This window comes from Dermacentor andersoni, chromosome 1, assembly GCF_023375885.2.
Source record: "Dermacentor andersoni chromosome 1, qqDerAnde1_hic_scaffold, whole genome shotgun sequence".
Classification (NCBI taxonomy): Eukaryota; Metazoa; Arthropoda; class Arachnida; order Ixodida; family Ixodidae; genus Dermacentor; species Dermacentor andersoni.
In genome coordinates, this window is record NC_092814.1 from 155,542,239 (window position 1) to 155,564,515 (window position 22,277).

General features: G+C 44.5%; 1 protein-coding gene across 4 annotated transcripts in view; it reads right to left on the minus strand.

Annotated features, from left to right (window-relative positions):
* Nucleotides 1-4,034: 4,034 nt before the first annotated feature.
* LOC126532035 (uncharacterized) overlaps nucleotides 4,035-22,277 on the minus strand; it is a 96,295-nt gene continuing 78,052 nt past the window's right edge. For 2 of the 4 annotated variants that reach the window (XM_072287814.1, XM_072287808.1), the window contains 4 exons: nucleotides 15,454-15,889; nucleotides 14,000-14,109; nucleotides 11,355-11,489; nucleotides 4,994-6,243 (listed from right to left, as the gene is read on the minus strand). In XM_072287814.1, the coding sequence (XP_072143915.1) occupies nucleotides 6,199-6,243; nucleotides 11,355-11,489; nucleotides 14,000-14,109; nucleotides 15,454-15,889 (726 nt within the window). In that variant the 3' untranslated portion in view covers nucleotides 4,994-6,198. Of the gene's footprint in view, nucleotides 4,259-4,993; nucleotides 6,244-11,354; nucleotides 11,490-13,999; nucleotides 14,110-15,453; nucleotides 15,890-22,277 lie in introns of those variants that run through there. The other 2 variants (XR_011893836.1, XR_011893835.1) reach the window with 2 other exon arrangements.

Genomic DNA, 22,277 nt, shown 5'->3' on the forward strand with positions numbered 1-22,277 from the left:
GCCCATTACTACAGTATAGCGAGTATACTTCATAAAACTGATTTACTTTATCATCATGACTGGATGTTGGAGTGTAGGCTTGTACTACCTTTAATCTATACCTCTTAAGTTTTATTACGAATACAGCTACCCTCTCAATGCTGCAAAATTCGCAAATGTTGCCCGCTATGTCCTCATGGATTGAGAATCCTACCCCGCATCGCTTCTTATCTGGGAGACCTCTATAGTAGAGGACATGGCCGTTATTCAGCAATGTATAAGCCTCACCAGTTCTTTTAATCTCACTAAGGCCGATGATATCCCAAACAATGTCTCATTGTTCCTCAAAGAGTTGTGCTAAGCTAGTCTAACTCGACAGAGTTTGGCAATTAAAGGTTGACGGTCAGTTTCCATTGGCAGCCTGTCCAGACCCCGAGATTCTTGGCACCCTCTGCTGCGTTACAGGTCTGACCGCCGCCTTGGTCAGGTGCTCCGCAGCTGCTGGGGACTGAGGGCCATTGGGTAATCGAGTGAGTCATTTGAGAGGGAGTGGCCGAATACTGCACCAGGGAGGCCAATTCCTGTTCTGGTGAGGGAGTGTCTTGTTGAAGCTTAGTGGGCCTTCCTAATTTAATTGTACCTGGATTAGTATAGCCCCACTCGCTCTCGGCATCCTTTTCCGGTGACAGGCGTCACTCCAAGCCTGCAGATGTGCACTGGAGGAGGTGAATTTCAAGCTCACCATCAAAAAAGAGGGAAAAAAAAAGAAACCTTATAGGATTTGAACTTCCTGCTATGGCAACCAAGCATTCAACATAGCTCAGTCAGATAATCCCGTAGGCGGCGAGGCTACCTTATTGCCGACAAGTACAGCCCAGAGGGCCCTACATGCCTAAAAACTTTTGATTTATCCGCGATATATGTGCTTTCCAGATCACAATGGGTAACTCAATATAGAACGATTTCCAAATGGTTCTGGCCTTGCAGTTCCGGAATCTCGCGTGCACAGACGGCCGTGAACTCGGCTAGGCAAACCCTAAAGACGTAGCGACGATCTTTGACAGTTGAGAATATATGCTCGTGATCTACAGGAGTACAAACGGAAACCTGCGAAAACGAATATAAGTGCAAATGTAGAAGAAATAAATGGACGCAAACTATGACTTTTTTTTAAACTTGAAAATCTGCATTTTAACTTTGCAACTGTTACATTATTTTTTTTTATTGCTTGCATCATACTGCAAACCTTTTTATCACTTTTTCTCTTCCTTTAGTGCTTCAGAATTCACTACTCACTTCAGAATTCACTATTAAAAATAACTGAATAGCTGTTTGCGTTCGAATGTAACGACAATGCAAGTGAGGACTCTTATTCCGAATGATTGTGCTGCTGGAGAATTGTGGCTGTTGCGCAGAGGCGCACCAATTCCTTATAGAAAGCACGGGTGTGCTAGTCGGTTCTGCTGAACAGGTTCCTAGCTGTCATTCATTATAAACGCCCGTTTTGGGGCAGCCTATAAATCTGCAAACTTGATTCAGGCAAGGAAAACTTTTTGACAATCTCACCATGTTTGCAAGACCGCAACCCATTAAACCTGGGTGCCCAATGTGGTACCACACTTATCTTCAACGAACGCAGCAGATGTACAAATATCTCTACGTGTATGTGAGGCATGTTGTTCCTTTAAATGCTTAGTTACTATCCTGATAATGCATCGGATAAATGAAAGCAGCTGTTTATAATACAGAAGCTGCTTAGTTGAGCGGACATACTATCGGAACGGCATTACATTTAGGCGTGAAATATGAGCCAAGCGCAACATGTTTTTCTCAGAAATCAGACTCGAGAATAATTTCTTTCGCTTACGCCCCTAGAAAAAGCCAAAGGAGGCAGCTACCTTCTATTTTTTCTGGTTTTTAAAAAAGATTAAAACATATTCTAGCGTTTTAAGTCTGGCGATATAATTACGAGGCCCCCTGTTCAGTTTTCACCACCTGGGGTTCTTTAACGTGCACCTAAACAGAAGTACACGAGCGTTTGTCCATTTCGTTCCCATTGAATTCCGCAACCTGGTTTGAACCCATGAGCTCGAGTTTAGCAGCGCAATGCCATATCCATTAGGCAGTCACTAATTAAGGTACCGCGCCGTTTCTTTCTTACTTTTTACAGTGAAGTTTTAAAGGATTACTTTCCCAGCTATTGTGTTCGTGTGTAGAAAAAAATATCCTGAAGATAGTGCAATGCAGGGCCGACCCACGGTGGAGGTGCAGTTCGCCTTTTAGGGGCCCACATACACAACTTCGCTGGTCTTCTGTCTTCACACTGTGGAAGGGCACAGAGTTTTATTTTGTTGTTGTTGGTAAGCATGGACTGGTAAAAAAATTTCACACAGCTTACAGGCTAAAGATTCGCATGTATAATAGCTACCTAAATGCGTTTTTGGCACCCAAGTGCACTGACTGCAATAAAAGAGCCCGTGCCAATTACTCTGCGTTCTGTTATGCGAGGAAGACGGCAAACATCAATGTTGCACTGCAGTTTTCTTCTTCTTCTTTTCTATAATACTTCCAGTAAATCTGAGTACAAGTCGCCGGATGGGGCCGATATGTTTTACTTGTTCGAAGTGGCAAGCAGGAAGCTTGCATATGTTTTTTCCATCTGCGTTACGCAAGACCTACTGATGAAAAACTATATGCGCAAGAATACACGAGTGTTACGTACTGCTTGAACAATAAAAATATTTCTTCTCCAAAGGGAACTGTGCAATAACATAGTAAAATGAAAGCCGACAATGCAGCAGCAATGCACGCACAGTCACCGAGCGGCATTAAAAATAAATAAAGTGAAATCAAAAAAGAAATGCATCTGTCCCTAAGGCATAAATACATGTCATATCCAATTATAAACACCATTTGAGGTGTCTGATCGTAAACAGCCGCACACAAAGCAGTACGAACGACCCCGCCGAGCAGAATTGGTCGCAGTTTCGAACGGCGCGACCTTGATGCGGCCCAATCTACTTCAATCACTGCGCCACCACAGTATTTTTCGTCGTTGCGCACCTCACTGCAAAGCATGTGCCGACCCAGCCGCTCATCCCACTCAACCGTATTCTAGCACACTCTACTGTAAACACAGCTGAGTGCATACACAGCCGCTCACCCTGCTTAGAGATAATCTGTGGCGTGTGCAAAGAGTTGGCATAACGAGACGGCATGGCACCAAGTAAGCTATGTTACCGCACGTTTAGTACTGGAGGCTGCGTTACCTTGAGTTATGGTGACCCACTGCGGCAAGAGGCAGACGAAGCATTCGCTCCCCGCGGCCAGTGCTTTTCCTGACAGCGTCGTCCTAATGCAGGCGACTAACAGCCGCGGGGGCGGAGTTCACGCGAAAAGTGCGGCTGGCTTCGCTTAATTCGTACCACTGATGTGAAGATATCGTGGATGTGCGTGGCATGAAACCGTATCATTTGTCACAGACTCCCAAATTTATCAAAATGTTTTCTTTCAAATTTGCTTTTTTTGATTGCCCGATAATTCAGAAAATGCTGCGGCCCCTTTCCACATAAGAAACATAGATCGGTGACTGTAGTTACTTGCATAAAAGGCCGAATTTCAATACAACGAAATTTCGATGTAACGAAGCAAACTGCTGATGTTACAGACTTCGTTATATCAAGGTTTGACTATTTGAATGTAATAGGGCAATTCTGAGGTCACATGTGTAAACCAGCAACACCAAGATTTCACAGCAAACTTTAGCCTTAAATAAAGCAGCATTGCATCACAGCGCTCACAATACATGTAGTGTAGCCAAAAGCGATTCTTTTCTGGAGTATGCTTAGGAGCCACGATCTTGCTCCTCACAAGATGGATCAGCTTGACGACGCTGTTTGTAAGTTCAAGTTTGTGCTGCTCACAAGCAACTACCTAGTCCAGAAGCCTCGAGCTGGAAAAAGGAAGAAAAATGTGCCTGTGGCAGTGTACACAGCATTCAGTCTTGTTAACTGCGGCCGCTGCACTTGAAGCTGAATTTTATTCTGCTATGTGGCTGTTAATATTTGTCATCAATTTTTCGACCCTCTTTTAACAGGTTAACAGGTTAAATTCACTTGTCTACTAACTCATTTTTCACTTGTTCAACATGAGTCATTTTCATTTGCACCCTGTTGGCTTGAAGCACGTGTGCAAGTTTGGCGCACTGTCTCTTGAGGATTATTTTAGCAACCAGTATCCAGTTGAAGTCTTCGTCGTTCCTTCTGCAAGTTTTCTTCAGCTGGAGTAACGGGTAGCATCAAAGGAATAGTGTCACTCATTAGCCGCATATGCATACTCAGAATCTGCACAATGCACTCTATGAAATGCTTCTTGAAGTGGAGCTTGCATACGACTAATGCGGTTGAACCATTTTATCAGCACGGCGATGAGCCAGCTCACATTTCTCAAATAGTCCTGGGTCTGATGGCCTCAAATCAGTGATATTTTAGCCAGTGCCTTGCATGTTGGTAGCCCAACTTATATGAATGACCGCTTTTGAAAATGACTCATTGTGACTCAATTCTCAAATGACTCAATTCACACATTTACGCACTCTCTCAACATAATTTAACCATTTTCTTTCAGGTGTTCCTGTGAAAAGCAATAATTAAAAATACAACAGGCACGCGATATCAAAAGACTCAGTAGCAGACGACAGATGTATCCATACAGGCCTCTGACTGCAGCGTTACTCCTGCTGTCAAAACGCGGAGAGGCAGTGAACTATGCCGGTCGGCACACCTACCCATCTAGCAACTGTACAGAACTCTGTGGTTATGTCTGTTTATGGCACTAACATACACGGATAGTGTGTCGGATGTTCTGCAATATACTGGCAGTGTACATTGCCTACACAGTTGTAATACTTTGCACACTAAACAACAAGCAAAAATGATTACATTTCTTATATTACATCATTACCATACTGGGCAATTCTTTTGCCACGTAATCTGCAAATGACACGTCATGACAGTGAAGCTTTAAACTTTTATTGGCCTTACACTTCACTATGAATGAGCACAAAACAGTCGATGGGAACTTGGACTTTACAGTTTCATAGACTCATTTTTGCAGTGCATCCATGAAGTCGCTCTAGGAAATGAATGCAGATACGAGTACATAGCCACATTTCTTGCAAGCTGACAAATGGCAGAAAGAAACTGAGAGAGACAGATGGAAATTAACAATGCTTATGCAACGGAGTCTCATGTGCCAAAGGTGTGCAAGTGAAGCTGATGCAGTCCAACACCACAGTCTATCAGCACAGGCATCAGTGTTGCACCAGCTGCCAGTCTTGGATTCAGTCTTGGTTTGAAGCACACAAAGTTTTTCAGAAGTAGCACCCTCCAACAACAGCAACTGAGATCCGTTCCAAAATGGTGATGACGATGAAAGAGGAGGCTGGATTTTTTTGTTTGTTTTTTCAGGAGACAATTTGAGGCATTGTGGTGCATGCTGCGACGTGTTCCTGCCTGGGCCCATCGACCCTTGGGAAGTTTTGCCGGCAGCTAACTAGGGTCCCGCACGCAAGCAGTCCGACCAAGGGCCCTCTCCCCATTTATCTGCAAGAAGACACTGCCATGTTGTGATGTGTGCCCCACTTGGCCTAGCTGCTGCTGCTGCTGCTGTTTGGTTCTAACGTTTGAATCCCCGGAGCAGCTCAAAACTCAAGGTGTAGGAAGGTGTGGAAAGGGGTAAGGGGAGCAAAGAAGTTAGTCCCTCTGGTTTACAAGCTTCCTGGTGCGGGCCATACTTACCTTCTTCTTGGCTAGCAAGGCACACTAAACTAGCCACAACGCATCAGGAGCCCACATTTGTCACCTCCCAAACGTGCGGTAAAACAGCAATAAAATAAACACTAAGTAGGGTAGAAGAAAAAACAAACAAACAATTAAAACAACCACCATTACAGAAATCACAGCAAAGAAAATGCCTACTATTTACGACCAGAGGGACAGAACTACTAAAAGGAATAGGGAAAAAGGGCTTGGGAAATATTGGGGGCCGCAAGAAAGCTCTACTACCTTGCCCGTGCTGGTGCCGGGCTGATAGGGCAGGCAAGTCGATCCTGAGGGCAGGCAAGTCGATCCTGCCTGTCTCCCGCATGGGGCTCCCAGAGCAACCGGTGGCGCCTGTCTAGCTATTGGCTGCTGAAGCCCACTGGCAGCATAGGATTTTTTAACGCCGCCGCACAGGGCTATGGCTGCCACTGCGCTTAGACTCCTGCAGATTCAAAAGAACAAGCAAGAGCAGCTTAACACAAACACCAGAAATTCCCCATTCTCCCTAGATAGCCTACAAAGTTCAAAACTGCACTGAAACAAGGTTTTACTGAAAAGGCTTACTGACTACTTAAATGGCATATGCTTAGGGCAGGCTGGGTTTAATCGCCTGCATTTGAGTGGCACCATAATGGAAATCTTGGAATTTGGATCACATATGTGCACCAAATTCTTTGTACAGGGGCACTTATGCATTCTGCATACACTGAAATGTAATATAGTGCAGAACCAAATCTGTGAATGTGTACTCAGGAGTACAATGTCTTACCCACTCGACCACCATGGCAGGAATGAGTGTAGGGGAACAAATAGTGCGTGCAGAGGAAACAACATGCAAGAACGTAGAGTTGAGTCTTGCTATAATTAAAATCAGAGTTCAATACATACTGTATTATAAAGTCAATAAGATTTTTAAGACGTCCAATTTATCAGACATGCTCGATAATTCTGACGGTTGCACAGCCCCACCATAGAGCCAATGTATACAGTCAAACCCCCTTATAGTGAAACCTCGTTAAACCGTAGCTGGCCGGAGCTCGGAAAAAGTATGTACTAAATGGTAGTACTGCTAAACCGAAATAGCATGAGATCGCCCACTTACCTGTCAAAAAACAGAACTCTGAGAGAGTGCAATGAAAGGGGAAAAAAACATGCAGTATTTATTCACTTCGCGCGAAAAACGTGTTATTTTCGTTTGATGCCGCGGCGGCCTAGCAGCGATGACAGCGGCCTCAAACTTGCTGAAGCTGTGAGGCAGCTTTTCAGCCCGCCCCCTGTTCTCGGCAAACACTCGCATGGCAGATTCCTCGTTGGCGTTGCATATTCTCCGTGCACAGGTGCGGTAACGCTGCAGAAGTCGCGGGGCACCTTTTCATTGCAGGGTGCTGTTCTCGTCGCGACGACTGCATTCATGAGGCTGACGAACGCACAGCTTCTGCTACTGTCGGGCCTGAATCGCCCGTGCTGTTGCTTTCTGTGTTGTCCATATCACTGTCGCTAGGCGACACTTCGGCAACAACAGAGGCAAAGATGGTGAAAAGTCGAACCTCATAGCAGACACCTCTTCGCGGTCGCAGCAGCGCTGCCCAGCAACTTCACATTCCAAATGCCACACACCGTAGTCAACAGTAGACCCATGTCGCGTGCCAGCATCGACTTTTCGTGTCACTTTCGATTGCACGAACAATGTCTAATTTCTTTTTCTATGCTGAGCACCCGGCGTCTTTTTTATCCAATTTCGGCATGACGCAAGTTCTCGCTTGCACGACGCCACAACGCTCTATGATGTTGATGTTGATGAGGCTTCATGCACAAATGCACAGGGCACTTGGAGGCCGTTGTGTTGATCTCTGAGGCTTGTTGTTCTGCCGGGCCGCCTGATGGAGACGACGCACCGCCGTGTTTGCGCGACGAAAAGTGGAAACACTACGTGTTAACCGATATGTACGCAATAAGCTGGTACGGTTTATGCGAATACAAAACACATTATGTTCAATGGTCGCCGAGTCAGGGATTTCACTTTACTACTTTTAAAATGAAACTACTGTTTAAGCGGGTACGGTTTAACGAGGTTTTACTGTATATATAGCATTATTGGCTTGACAACACTCACCCTACGCATCGCTGGCCACGTGCACCTCCCTTGCACCCTTCCGATACGTGAGTCAACTGCACTGATGTCGGGCTGGCGATGCGTAAGGCAAAGGTATGAAGCACACAGGCGGGCAGGCTTCAGTTATTCAGCTATGTTCTGGCTACTCAGCATTTTCAGTGTATGCTAGAGGGATTTCTGCGTATTGCATATCAGAAGAGGTGACGCAGTGCTGGTACAGGACTGGCAGCTCCATTCGCATTTGGCTCAATTGTTGCTTTACACATGAGCTAAGTTTCCAATGGCAATGACATGGAGCAGCCAAATCAGGGTGTCTACCAAGTTGACATTTCTTAATTGCATGAGTTTTCCAGGTTTTTCTCGAGTGGCTTTGCAAAATTCCCTGAGCGACACAGAACATTGTTTTACGTCAAGACGGACCGAGAGAGTTTATTTTGGTTTGGATGAGGGACAGCTGCATCTCAGTGTCCGCCAACACTTTGTTTTTTGAGCTCAAGCTCCTTCAAAGAAGAGGTGGCACACCTCCTTCCCGTTCATTCCTCAATGCCCAGCTCCTTTTTGTTCTCATCCTCTTTTCTCTGTATGTTCACCCCGTGGACCATTTGAAACATTCTCTTGGTCAGTTATACAGTCAATATCTGATTTTTCGTACTCCCTAGGAGCCAGGAAAACGTCTGAAAATCCGGGCAGTCCGAAAAAATGAACGCACGAGCCGAATTCTGAAACGATCTACTTCGGTGATAGTATCATTGTTAGGCGCACGCAGATTGACTGGTTGAGCAAAATCCGATGACATAGATCATCCAATTTTGCTAAAACAACCAATCAGCGCACGCCTGACGGCGAACTAGCGCCGAAGTGGATCATTTCAGAATACAGCTCCTTGTCTTTCACTGCCCTTAAGGGGGGACGCGGCCCTCGAAAACCGAAAAATCGCGAAAAAGTCGATTTTTGAAAAACCATATTTTTGGGTTGTATGACTCAAACAACCTGTTCTGTAATTACCAGCACCTAATTCAACCGCAAAGTAAAAAAAAGGAGAAGAAGAAGAAGAAGAAGAAGAAACCCCGCTACTTTTGAGGCCATCGCGGCCCACGAAACATGCGCAAATGCCGAAATGAAATCAAACTACGCGCGCGCGCCATGCCCGGCCCATGCGGCCTGCCCGCTACATCTTGGTGTCGTTTTTACTGTGAATTCGTTGTCTCTGTTTTGCCGCCTTGCAAAATGCCATCGTCAGCGCGGTTGAGGTGCTATTGGCGTTTTCCCGCGATGCGATGCGGAGTGCTGATTGGCCGGAGCAGCGCGTTCTAATCCCGCAGGCTAAAGCACGTCTGCTATTGGCGGCTGCACAGGCAGCGACAGCTGTTCCCTTTGATACCGTGCCCGCCGCGCTCACGTCGTTGTTGCCCCTTGCTCCGTTCGCCTCAACATGAGCTTGAGAGCTGCTCATCGCCTTGTGCTATCTTTTAGATAATTTTCTCAGCTTTTTTCCCCGCTTGTTCTTTGCTGCATGCGATGCTGGCAAAGCCCAAGACAGTGTAGATGTTTGGTGCGCGGGAGCGTGATATGTGTCTTGTACGAGCATCGAACTTCCGATCTTCCGCAGCGAGTGCAGACTGCATAGACTCTTTTCAGCAGCGGAACTGTGCTGTCGGCTGTCGCCAGTTGAAAATCCGACACATTGAGTGTGCCTGGAGCAGCAAGAGCTAATTAGAAGCTCCGCAGCAGCTTTCTAATAAAAAACACATGTGTTTAACTTTAACGCCTATTTTCTCGGAATGGATTTTTTCGCTAGTAGTGGTGCTGGGGAAGGCGATATCTCAACAACCGCTCTTCAGATTTGTATGCCGTTTTTTTTTCTGTTCCTGAATGACTTTTCCAGGGGGTAACAGGTTTCTTTTTTTGAAAGCTGGTGCAGTTAATTTATAATAGGCAATTAATTTTTGATTAACGTGGTCATTACTGGCTACATCAAATTCAAAGTTGTCTTAAAATTTTGTGGAGGGGAAATTAAAGAAAATGGCTCTTTAGCCCTCTGTAATATCTATCAAGGGATCACCACAGTGAATTTCAGCTTCCTACGATGTCCTGGCATTTCTCCAGGCTCTTCCTCAGGCATACACATGAACCACATAGTTAGTCAGTAACTCTGGAACTAATAAATACATCTTCGTGAAACTTTGTAGTTCCTCATAGTTCGGTGATGTGAACGAACCCTGAAAGTTTCATCCGGATATCTTAAAAAATAAAAAAGTTTGGTCTCCGGGGTAGCCTCCCCCCTTAAGCGCTAAATTCCCCATGCACATCTGAAGAAGTTCCGAAGGCCAGCCAGTCCTCTTATTAGGCATATCAGTGCTCGTACTGCGACAGGAGATGGCTGGTGCATGCGTGTATGATTAAGGAGTACATACTGTTTTGAGACAATTGCCTCTTCCCACGCTTATGCATCACTGCATAACATTACTGTACTGAGGCAAAGCTGACGTTCGGGAACAGTCTTAATGCAACGTGTTGTGCTTTCCGAGCTTCGAACCCCAGGAAGGACGTCAAAGGACCACAAGAGGCGGAGGCGGTGCCAGTGCTAAAGCGGCAAATTGTTTCAATGAAGAACACAGCACAGAACAGCAAGAAGCTTAATAGCGAACATTGAAGCAGCTAGGCCTAGCGCTGCCGCGACAGTGACTACAAGGCTGCCAGCAGATCTGCGTGCGAGAGCGGCGGTTCGAGGCGGTGACTTTAACACTGTTGTGGACCTGCGGTCACGGCAAAATGTCCGGAAAATTGGACCGCCCGAAGGGTTCTTGTGTCCGAAATTTTAGACATTTTTATACACCGACTCTATGGGGTACGTGGTGGTGCCGTGAAGGTGTCGAAATTATTGGGCGTCCGGAAAGTCGGTCGTTGACTCTACATTGGCCACTCCTCCAACGGATGACACGGCGTCAAAGACAATTCAATACGATTCCTCTTTTGATACTCGAGCCAGCATTATTGCGTCTTTCTTCCCTTTCAAGAAGATCTCAGCTCATTTTCTCTAATAGAAGCACAAATTCCCAGTGTTTTCCCTGAGTATTTCCAGACTATTCAAAATATCCAAGAATTGGCGATTTTCCCGGTTGGTAGACACCCTACAAGTCAAGGTGCCCGTTACCTCCACATGATGCCTTCACTATGAGGATCTTGAAACTTGAACTGCATGTTGGATGAATGTGAATGCATTATTACAAAATTTTGAAGAGATAATTTGCTAAAGCAAATAAATCAACAAGCCTTCTTTCTGCTAGATGGCTGAGTAATGAATCAATTTCTCTTTTTTTGCTGAATTCACTTTTTTTTTTTGCCAGGCATTTCCACAGTCCTCTTACTTGTCCCCAAAATCAGTTGACTAGTGAGCAAACCACACTTTGCGCCAAGCTTAAAATGCATATATCCCTTACCTGCTTTGTCTTTGCAGCCATGTCACGAGCAAGGGCTCGTTTACGACGCTCTTCCTCTTCTTGTAGTTGCTGCTGCTGCCGTCGGCGCTCCCGCTCCTGTCGCCGCTGCTTCCGCTCTTCTTCTTTTCGTGCTATCTATATGTTGAAAGTATAAATGAGGCTCCATAGGTAATGAATACAAAACCATGTTAATAGTCGTACTCACTTAAGGGGAGATGCTACTCGAAATAAAAAAAATTTGTTATTTGTACTAGAGAGTTGAAAATACTGCCATTCATAGTGTTTTTTTATGTAGATTTCAAATACGTCATTAGTTGTTGTGTAGCTACTATATTTTTTTAGTTATGTCCTACACAACTGCAAAATAAAGTGACATTTTCATGAAAAGCATTGTGCTGTAGCTGATTAGGCTTTTTATAGACTGCAAAGCGCTGATATATATCCAAACTGCACATATAATTAGTGGAACTAGGCAAGAAAAGATTAGTTAACTTCAACAAATTTTTTTCGCACTCCCATAAGAATAACTTTGTGCACTTATAATTGTCCTATACTAACGATATTTGGCCCACATACGCTTTAAGATATGCAGAACACCGATATCTACTTGAAATTGCAATATCTCTCGGCAGAGCTGCAAAAGTGCAGGGTTATATGGGACTGTTAAAAAAAATTTGTTAAAAGGTGTCCTAGTTTTTTTTTGTGCATAGTTTCAGGAATTGTACATGCTGTTAGGATAGATATTAGCACATCAAAGTCTATAACGAGCTAAATAAGCTACAGCACGATGCTTTTTGTGAAAACTTTATAAATAAGGTAGTGCCTATACTCTGCAGTTGTGTAGGACATAACTAAAGAAATATAGACGTTACAAAAAAACTAATGATATTTGAAACCTACAAAAAAAATTAAATGAATGGCAGTATTTTCAAATTTCTAGTACAAATATGAATTTTTTTTCCCGACTAGAAACTCTATTGTTATAACCTAGTTGCAACAAGAGGGGACAGACATCAAAACATTTTAATTAGACGGAAAGAAGTATAATTGAACCCACTTATAACATTGCCAGTTTTAACAATACTTGAATGTAACGATGAGCAACTGCAGCACCATGAAGGTGTTTCATGATTATGCCACTGTTGAAAATTTATGAAAGCAGTGAAGTAGAATAAACTTGGTTACTGTAGTAATAGCTATGCATTAGGTTGAGGTCTGTGCCACTAGGCTGCTGTACTGTGGAGGCTGCTGACGTTTATGACAGCGGTGTTTCGCCCGATGTGCTGGTGTTTAGTGGAATACCAGACACGAGGGTAGAGTGGACGTAAAAGCATGGTTGGCTTCACTTTGTACCGCTGATGGGAAGATCTTGTCGACACGGCATGAAACCTCATCTTTTGTCGACAACTCTCAAATTCAATAAACTTTTTTTTTTCCCCATTCAAATTCGCCTTTTCCGATTGCCTGATAATTTGGAAAATTTTGCCGTATGTTCCGGGCAAGAAAAATCCATCTGCGACTGCACTTATTTGCATAAAAGATCAAATTTCAATATAACGGAGCAGACTGCCAATTTTACAACTTCATTATATCAAGGTTTGACTGCATCTGATAATTCCTTATACTCGTATTCATTACAGAGTTTTAGAATAGGGCCCCCAAAATTTTGACGCGCCCAAGAGCTTTGTGGGTGTTAGCATTGGGGCACACAGGAGTCAAGAGTTTTAGAATAGGGCTGTGCGTTTGTGGATAGCATTTTGCGCTTGCAGCGGCACTACAGCATCAAAGAAAAGCTATTATAAATAATTAAATATACCATTTTATAGGCAGATTAATTTTGACTTTTGTGTTTTCACTTTTAAAGAGGTTATTCTATTAGCAGCAAGCAATTTGTTGTGCTTAGTTTTTGAGTACCAACCTTACATGCCTTCACCAGCCAAGTTAAGCTGCGTTCGGCCTACGAGCCATGACATTGACAATCGAATTCGGAATTAGTGGCACCTAACTAATCAATCTTCACAACACACGTTAGTTGAAAGCGATAACCGCAGTCACTTCTAGCTTGCGAACTTGACGCGTTACCATGAATCAAGCCCAGTTTGGTGCTAGGTTAGAGCCGTCGCTTCAATGGGTGCTGCCCTGTTTGTTGATGCAAAGCTTTGAGGTAGCTATTGGGACTCCTGCTAAATTAGTGAAAGAGCATGCCCGAAGCATAACTCAAATGCAGTTTGCACCTTGCACATGTGCAGTGCCTTCAACGTTATTTCTTTGGGGCCCCAAAATGTTTTGGGCCTCTATTCTAAAACTCTCTATTATATCAAGGTTCAAAAGTAAAAGGAAGCGTGTTAAGGTATCTGCTGAGACATTGTGGCTACCATTTAGTGAACAAAAAATGGCACAAAATTTTAAAGGAGCTTGTACTAGCTGAAGCAAAGAGGAACATACTTCATTTTTGTAAAGTTTCAAGTTTTTTTCAATGGTTCTGATACTTTTTGCAATTCTGTATAGGCATAAAATATACACAAATTTAAATGTCAGTGATCAGTGTCTTGTAATGCATTTAAAGTTAGAGGACTTGAATTTGCTGGAGAGAGGAAAAAATACATAAGAAGAAGAATGAGGTAGACAGAACATTGGCACCATACCTGTTCCTCAGTAAGAGGCAGCCAGTAGATGCAAGGGCTCGCCTTTGTTTTACGGAACAAATCATCCAGCAATTTGGCAGGTGTGTCCTCTTCCGATTTGCGCTTTGCCACTAGGGAACAATCAAATATTTAACATTCAGACTTAATTGCAAAGGAGTATAAAAGTAAACATTTTCTTTATCTGCTTACAACATTTGTAATTACACTCATGTTCTAGCTGAAATGACTTCACCAGGGGATGTATTCTCCAGGAGTCCACCTAGTGGACTGTCCATTTCGGTCGCTGCTGATTGGCTGGGGCTGCTCGGCTCCTCCTCGTTCGTACAGCTGCATCCAATCAGCAGCGGCCGAAATGGACAGTCCACTAGGTGGACTCTTATAGAATACCCCCCCAGATCTGTGATTAAGGTGGCCAACAAGCATATGCACTTTGCAAGGTCAGACTTTGGAATAATTTTCAAACAAAGCAAAGGAAGAGAAAAAAAATTGAAGCTCATGTGCAGCTGCGATTAAAGGGCCCTGGAACACTTTTTAAACATGGTAAGAAAATGTTGCCGATCTGTCGTAGAGGCTGCTATGAACGTGTGCCGAATATTACTGTGCTGCATGCAGCAGGGAAATTACACTCTCGTGTCAAAAACAGCAAAAAATCGCTTGCTCTCACTCTGCAATGTCGTCGCATCACAAGCAGCTGGACCCACCAAAGCTATTGGTGGGTTTTGTGATCACAAAAGTATCCAAGCAAAAGATCCAAAAGCATCAATGGGGAGGAGATGGCGCCACATCACGTGTATGAAATAAAATTATTATTGTTCAACTGAATGACGCTGAGCAGTCCGCGTTATGAACTCCTAGGGGCAAGCGAGCTCGAGGCGCTGGCGAGAGCTTGCGCGGACAATGAACGTGTAGAAAAACACATTTCACCAAATTTCACCAAATGGACTACAATGCTTTCGCATTCCCACACATAAGCAGTCTGTGCATCTGCCAAATTTTGGTTATAGTGCTGTACCACTTATGCTGCAGAAATTCCGAGACTCCGGCGACTTGCGTAATAAACGGTCTACGCTGTACATCCATTCTGTATCAATCTTTTCCAGTAGGTTTTGTCAACTGCAAGAACCAGCCCATAATGGCACATTTTCATTATGTCTTCCTTTAGTGCTCTGAATTATCCACTAAAAATGAAAGTTGGCCAGATTTGCATACTGCCCTGTACTCTTTTAGAACATTACAAAGTTATCTATAGCATCCAAAGTGGTCAACTTGCAAGCAGGCTGCTTATATTGCATGCGACTGAAACCTCCTGGAAATCTTGGAGGCTGTGGTGCATTTCTATGCCCCATGGCCACCAGGGTTTATAGACGCCTTCAGTTGCACTGCTTGCAAATTGCTGGGTATGGAGTGACCAAATGTGTGCAGTTTCAATCAAGAAGACAGCCCGGTGCCTTTACCTTTCTTGTCTCGCCGTTCTCGCTTGTCTGGCGGAGAACTGGCCCTATTTCGAGATGGGGCTGGTGCCCGCTCAGCAGGTGGTGGAGGTGGTGTCTCCTGACGCAGTTTGTCCCGGTCCCACTCACGTATTGGCACAGCAGGCCGCCTGTTGATTGTCTGTCTTTCAGCCATCAGACTCCTATCAGAGCGTGCTGGGGGCGCTGAAAGAGTGGCCCGAGCCTCGCGAGGGTCCTTAGGCTCTCGAGGATCCCTAGTTTCCCGGGGCTCTCTGGGGTCTCGCAAAACTTCTCGTGGGTCACGCAATACTTCACGTCCAGCTGGCAGACGGTTGTCCACCTCTACAGTGCGCTGAAATGCTGGGACACTCCGTTCTGTTGTAGCTGCTGGCCTAGGTGGTGGTGGCGGTGGCGTGGGAGGCTCCTTTTGACGTTCCATCTGTACAGGCACAAAGCATCGTAAATTCATGTTACACGGCCTCACAATGTGCCAATGCTACCACAACTAACTAGTGAAGATTGTACTTTTAGACAACCAAATAAAATTGCACGCAAACCTTCCCAATGTGCTTGGACATGACTCGTAATATGTAAAGGCAACTGCTGAAGTCTACGCCAAAATTTAATACGGCAACCAGAAAAGTCAGATGGGAGAAAAGTGCAGCCTTAACTTTTAACATAAGCATTCTTTGGCGAGTACCCCAGTAAAACCTGTCCGTAATGCGAAAAGTGTCACACTCCTTGCAAATTGTATAATTGGTGAAGTCAAGACATTTCATTGTTATAATAATGTAAATGTAGATGATCAGTAGCTTTAGAATCGATATGGAAGAAATGGAAATTAAAAAAAAAAACTAGAACCATTCTCGTCATGCCCACTAGAAACAGGGTGTCTACCAAGTTGACATTTCCAAATTCCCCGAGTTTTCCAGGTTTTCCCTGAGCGCCTTTGGAAAATTCCCTGAGACACAGAACTTTGTTTTATATCAACAAAGGCTAACACCATGTCGCTCGATGCAGTCACTCTCTAGTAAGCATGTTAAAAAATAAAAAGCGCCTTAATCCAGCTTGAACAGTAAGTAGTAGTGTTTATTTTATTCAAAAAGGAAACAGAAGGGAAGGGTTAGTAAAATGCACAGTGAATATTAAAAAAAAAAAAAAGGTAGAACCCACTGCAAATCGAGTCGAACATTCTCAAATACAAATAAAAAGGAGATGCATACAGAAGCAAATATTTTCGAACATAAGCTATTTCTATTAACAGATAGCAAGCTCATCGCATGGTATGAGGCCCGAAGTTTGTCAGAAGTGGGATTCTCTCTTAACAGATGGTAAGTCAACCTTAACTATCCATACTCTCAGCCCGTGCACAACGCCTCAGTGTTGCGTTTCATTGCTTTGAACAGTTTATTTTGGTTCGGATGAGGGACACCTTAATCTCAGTGTCAGCCAACACTTTTGTTTTTAGAGCTCACTTCCTATCCTGGTCATTCCGCAATGCTTAGGTCCTTTCTGTTCTCGTTCTTCCGCCGCGTGTTTGCCCCACGAACCATTTGAAGCATGCAGTTACACAGTAAACACTCAATTTTTTGGACTCTCTATAGGCCGCAAAAATGTCCGAAAAATCGGGCAGCTTTAAAAAAATGAACGCCTGTCTTTAGGAGCCCTTAAGGTCTCGAATCACAACAGGCACATCCGAAAACGCTCTGAAGGCCTGCCGGTACACTTATTAGGCACACTGGTGCTCGTACTGTGTCAGGAGATGGCAGGTGCAAGCGTATATAATTAACCCTTTCGCTGTCGGACCTTTCTGGCCGTGACGCACCCCCAGTGTCGGCTTGGTTTCAGGGAACGAGCATAACAGGGAATGAACATAGCAATTTATTTTTGACTATGATTGGTATACAAATAACATAGTCAATGCAATATGCACATTTCAATGTTCTGCAGCTGTTATTAGTAAACATCATCATCATCATCAGCCTGACTATAACATCCGTTCAACATCCGAATCTGACGATACGGAACTCATCTACGTCGCGTCGGCGCGACGCGATAACGCGATACGTCGCGTTAGACGCTGTCCGAGTCCAAATCCGAGCTCGGCTCGTATTCTGAATCGTAAGAGCCACCGCTCCAATGAACAGACGAAGGTCTCGCGCCGTTCAGCTATCTGAAAGTAACCGCGCGCAGGAAGGATGCGCTCTCAGTCGCCCGCGCAACGGAGATAAATGGGACGTTGTGTGATCAAGAAGAGGGAGATGGAAAAAGGCTAAAACAAACTTCGAAGGGCATTACGTTTACTGCTGCAAATCTGAAGCGAGGGTGCGGCGAGAGAGCGAAAGCAGCAATCGAGTCACCCTTTTCGGAGAGGCAACGGCGACGCGTGCGCCTGAACTTGACGCGCCGTAGCAGACGCACCAACAGAAGAAAAATAAAAACCTTCAAACCGACGGAGATGGCAGAACAACCCTTGAACCCATAACCACACGCGCGCGACGCATGATCCAGCAAACGCGGAGCCACCGCGCCACTCAGCAAAAAGAGAGGGGGGCGTGGCAGTCGCACCGTACTCTTCAATACATGTACTTACACAGGTCGGGGCGAAAATGCGAACTTGTAGGAAGAGTCAACAGATGGCGTGGCCAAGTCCGGGAGCGCCAGCTTTGCGCTCAGGCGCGAAATTTTGAACGCGCGATAGAGAACGTACCGGTACGTCAGTGACACTGAGGGGGGGGGGAAGCGCGATGACGTACCGGTACGTCGGTGACAGCGAAAGGGTTAAGGAATACATATATACTGTGTCCCGTGACAATTGCCCCTTCCCACGCTTCCCTTCAATACTTTCACATATGCTTCGCCCCGTAACATTGTTGTATTGAGGCTAAGTTGACTTTCGAGGACCAGCATTACATGCAATGCGCCATGCTTTCTAAGCTTTGAAGCCATTTGCGAGAACCACAAAGCCGGAGTGGGTGCCATTGCTGACAGTGGCAAATTCTTTCAATGAAGAAAATGGCTCAGAATTTTAATAGCGAACGTTGAAGCAGCCAGGCCTAGCGTTGCCATGGTGGTTCGCTACGGCTGCCAGTGGATCTGCGTGCAAGAGCATCGGTTTGAGGCGGCAAGGTAATCAAAATGGCAGTGGTGGTAGCTGCGGTTGGACGGTGAAGTGCTCCTGTGCCCGAAATTTCAGACGTCCGTATACATTGTCTGTATGGGCTATGTGGTGGTACCACGAAGCGTCCGAATTATCGGGCATCCGGAAAGTCAGCCGTTGTATACTGGCAACTCCTCCAGCAGGCAACACAGCGTCGAAGATGATTCGTTGCGATTCCTCTGTTACTCGAGCCAGCATTACCGCGACTTTCGTTCCCTTTCAATAAAGTTACAGTTAATCTTCCTTGACAGCAGCACAAATTCCCTGAGTACTTCTCAAATTCCCTGAGAATTCCCAGTTTTCCCAGTTGGTAGAAAGCTTGCTTTCCTTAAAAGCTTACTTTCCTGCACTACTGGTATAGGCACAAAGAAGCCTGCTTTGGGATAGCGGATTTAAAAAAAAAGAAGACAGAATAGCTGATTGTCGAATGTTATACTAGTTTAACTGTATATGATTGGTAGCCTTTTTAATTATAAAAAAAAAAAAAAAAAAAGGAAAAGAAAAGGGTGACGGTGCCATCAAAAAAAGAGAGCGAGATAGAGAATCGGCTGTGACGGCATTTCGGCCCAGTTGATACGATATATCTGTAAAATAAACGCATAATTCGTCAAGTTAACACATGTAATCATCATAATTGTCTAATAGTAGATGATTGTTAGCAATGGGTAGACATGCACAGGCTAGCTAAATAATAAGCAAAAGCGAAGTAGCAACCGAGCCAAAGAATGCTTGCGCATTAGTAAGCAATTCTCAGAATTTCTGTAGCATTTATTAGTTACAATTCCCTGCTTTTACAAGCTAAAATCAAGGCATGATTATAACGCACGCAGAAGTGGGAGAACTCCAGATTAATTCTGACAACCTGGGGTTGTTTATTGTGCACCTATTAAGTACACGAGTGTTTCTGCATTTTAACCTCATCAAAATGCGACCGCCGCAGCCAGGATTGCACCCATGACCTCAACTTTAGCAGTGCCAACAAAGCATCAATATCAAATTTCTTGTGGCTCCAGTGTTCTAGGGATGGTAAGGAGACACCAAGGACGATGTAAGATCAGGACCCACCCCTCCACCTTATACGAAAAGAAAAACAGATTGTGTGCATTCTCTTGTGCTCAGTGACCACCAAATGACTGTTATAACGATAGCAGAAGCACTTGATTTGAAAAATTTAATCGCTGGATTTTTATTGAAAATGAAAAACTTTTGCGCCAAGACGGTGCCAAAACTGCTGACTCCTGAGGAAAAGTTGCAATGAAAATAATGTTCCACTTATTGGAAACTTCAGATGACACCCATGAATTCTTCCATAGGATTATCACCGGTGATGAAATTTTGAAGAGCAAGGAGTGGAAAAAAAGATGAGCCAAGGCCAATAAAAGCATGGAAGAATAAAGCTAAAATCAGTCATGCTGATCTTGTTTTTTGACTGCCATGGAATTGTGCACCACAAAATCGTACCCGAAGGTCAAACTGTCACTGCAGCTCTCTACATGAAGGTCCTAAAGCGTCCGAGAGACTGTGTGCCACGTGCAATCAAATACTCTATATTGATAATGTGTGAGCCTTTGGCACATAATTCCATCACTGTGCTGGAACACCGTTTTACTTGCCGAATTGTTTTGTTCCGCAAATGGGAACTGGTGCCCTAGGGGCAGTACTTAGGGCATGTGACGACAATAAAAATAAAAGACGACTTCGCTGCTGAAGTGTGAAAAAGACTTCCAAGAGTGCTTCCAGCAATGGAAGAAGAGGTGGTACCAGTGTTTTGTGTAATGGTGAGTATTGTGAAGGTGACCACATTGATGTACAGTTGAAACCCGTGATAACGAAATCTTGCGACTACGAAATTCTCGCTAGAATTTCGGCAAACGCCCTTAGGATTCAATGCACTTCGTACCTCTCGACTACGAAATGTCGCTGTACTACAATCCTGTGTCAATGAAATTTGCTGTAACATAACCCCGCATATTGCCTACTTGCGGAAGGCTAGCAGGCCCCAAGATGTGCTTAAATGCGATTGCATTGCACTAAAATTGCGTAAAATACCACCACATTACACTTGTCTGGGCGCTGCCATTTTTGCTTACGAAAACCAAGCGCCGGAAGCGATCGAGCTGAAAACCATTTCATGGTCGCCATCTTGTTTGTTCTTCTCGCCTGTTAGAAGCGACAGCATGTTGCTACCGACACGCGACTACGGTTTTCGCTCATCTAGTGTAGTACGTAATGTGTCTCGGCAAGAAAAATGCAGCAAAACAAGGAAATTCATGTCCCAATGATGTGGAAATGTTTACGGTGCTTGAGATGGTGGTCGCAGCACGGAGTGTCACGCATCGGGCCGTGATTGAGTCATCATCCGGGAATACACATTCCTTGTTTCAAGAACGCTGGTTTTAGTGCCACTTGGAAGGCTTCGTATGCGGATTTGGCGCCGGCTGTGATTTGCGCAAAGGGGCCATGATTTCGATTGACTGCTTTCGGGTATACAAGATACGATCACATTCGCGCTTGGCACCGAACACGTCGGCGCCTACGAGCGACAGTGTGCACTGGAGAAATGCTGCTGCATGTGTGCAGCGCTGTTGCTCTGTGTCCAGTGCCGAGTTACGCAAAATATTGCAAAAGCGATCTCCGAAAGCAAATGACCGAGAATACTGCTCGACGGCAGTGTTGCCACTGCTGATCGACGCATGCAGCACACTTTGCACTGTCAGCAAAACTGTTCTATAACCTAGCAAGCTTGCTGAAGTAGGCTAACGGAATTTTGACAGTAAAGCTTTCTTTCTGCGATGCATTACCTATCGGGTGCTGTCTCACTTCGCAACAACGAAAGTCCTGTGAAAGCAAAATTTGTGTTCCTCATCAATTTTGTTATTGCTAGGTTTAACTGTACCGCATTTACTCGAATCTAACATTCATCTTTCCTCTGAGAAAATAGGTCCGAAAATTGCCTGCTCGTTACAATAAAATAGAAAACTAAAACCATGTTCGCTGCATTCGCAATAGCCTACAATCAGACACAGTGTCATCGCCATCACAAGATGGCGATGGAGCACGTTTTTGTGAAGGTTGCAGTGGGTTCATATGGTGATTGACTGATCTGGAGCCGTATTCTCTGTCAATCACTTTCCCAAGAATTTGCATGACTCGGCACCAGCGTTTCTAGCGCTGTGCCGAACTCGCTATCTGTATACAGTGACAGGAACACTGTCAGCCGCATACTTCGACAAGTCTGATGCTGAGTCACGTAAAATCTTGCGGAAGTGACAGCAGTATTTAAAAAGGGATTGATCGAAAATACTGCCCCTGGGTGGCCATTTAAAAGCAAATGGGGACGGCGACACACCGCTTTCATTAACAAAGCTCATTTAAAAATTTAATAACCCTTCAGTGAAAGTAAATTCTGCACATTTTGTTTTTTCTGAACATGGGGCCAAATTAAATTCAGGTGCACATTACATTCAAGGAAATGTTAGAATAGGGTAAATATAGAATATGAAAGCTTGTGAAATAATATTTTTTATAACATACTGCTCACACTTTTGACAGAACTCGTACCTTCTATATGCCAAAAAAATTGCTGCAAGAGAGAGATGATACAGTTGCTTGCAATTGCACAGCTATTTCAAATGCTTAACAGGAGGGGGACTTGCAATAAAGGGTG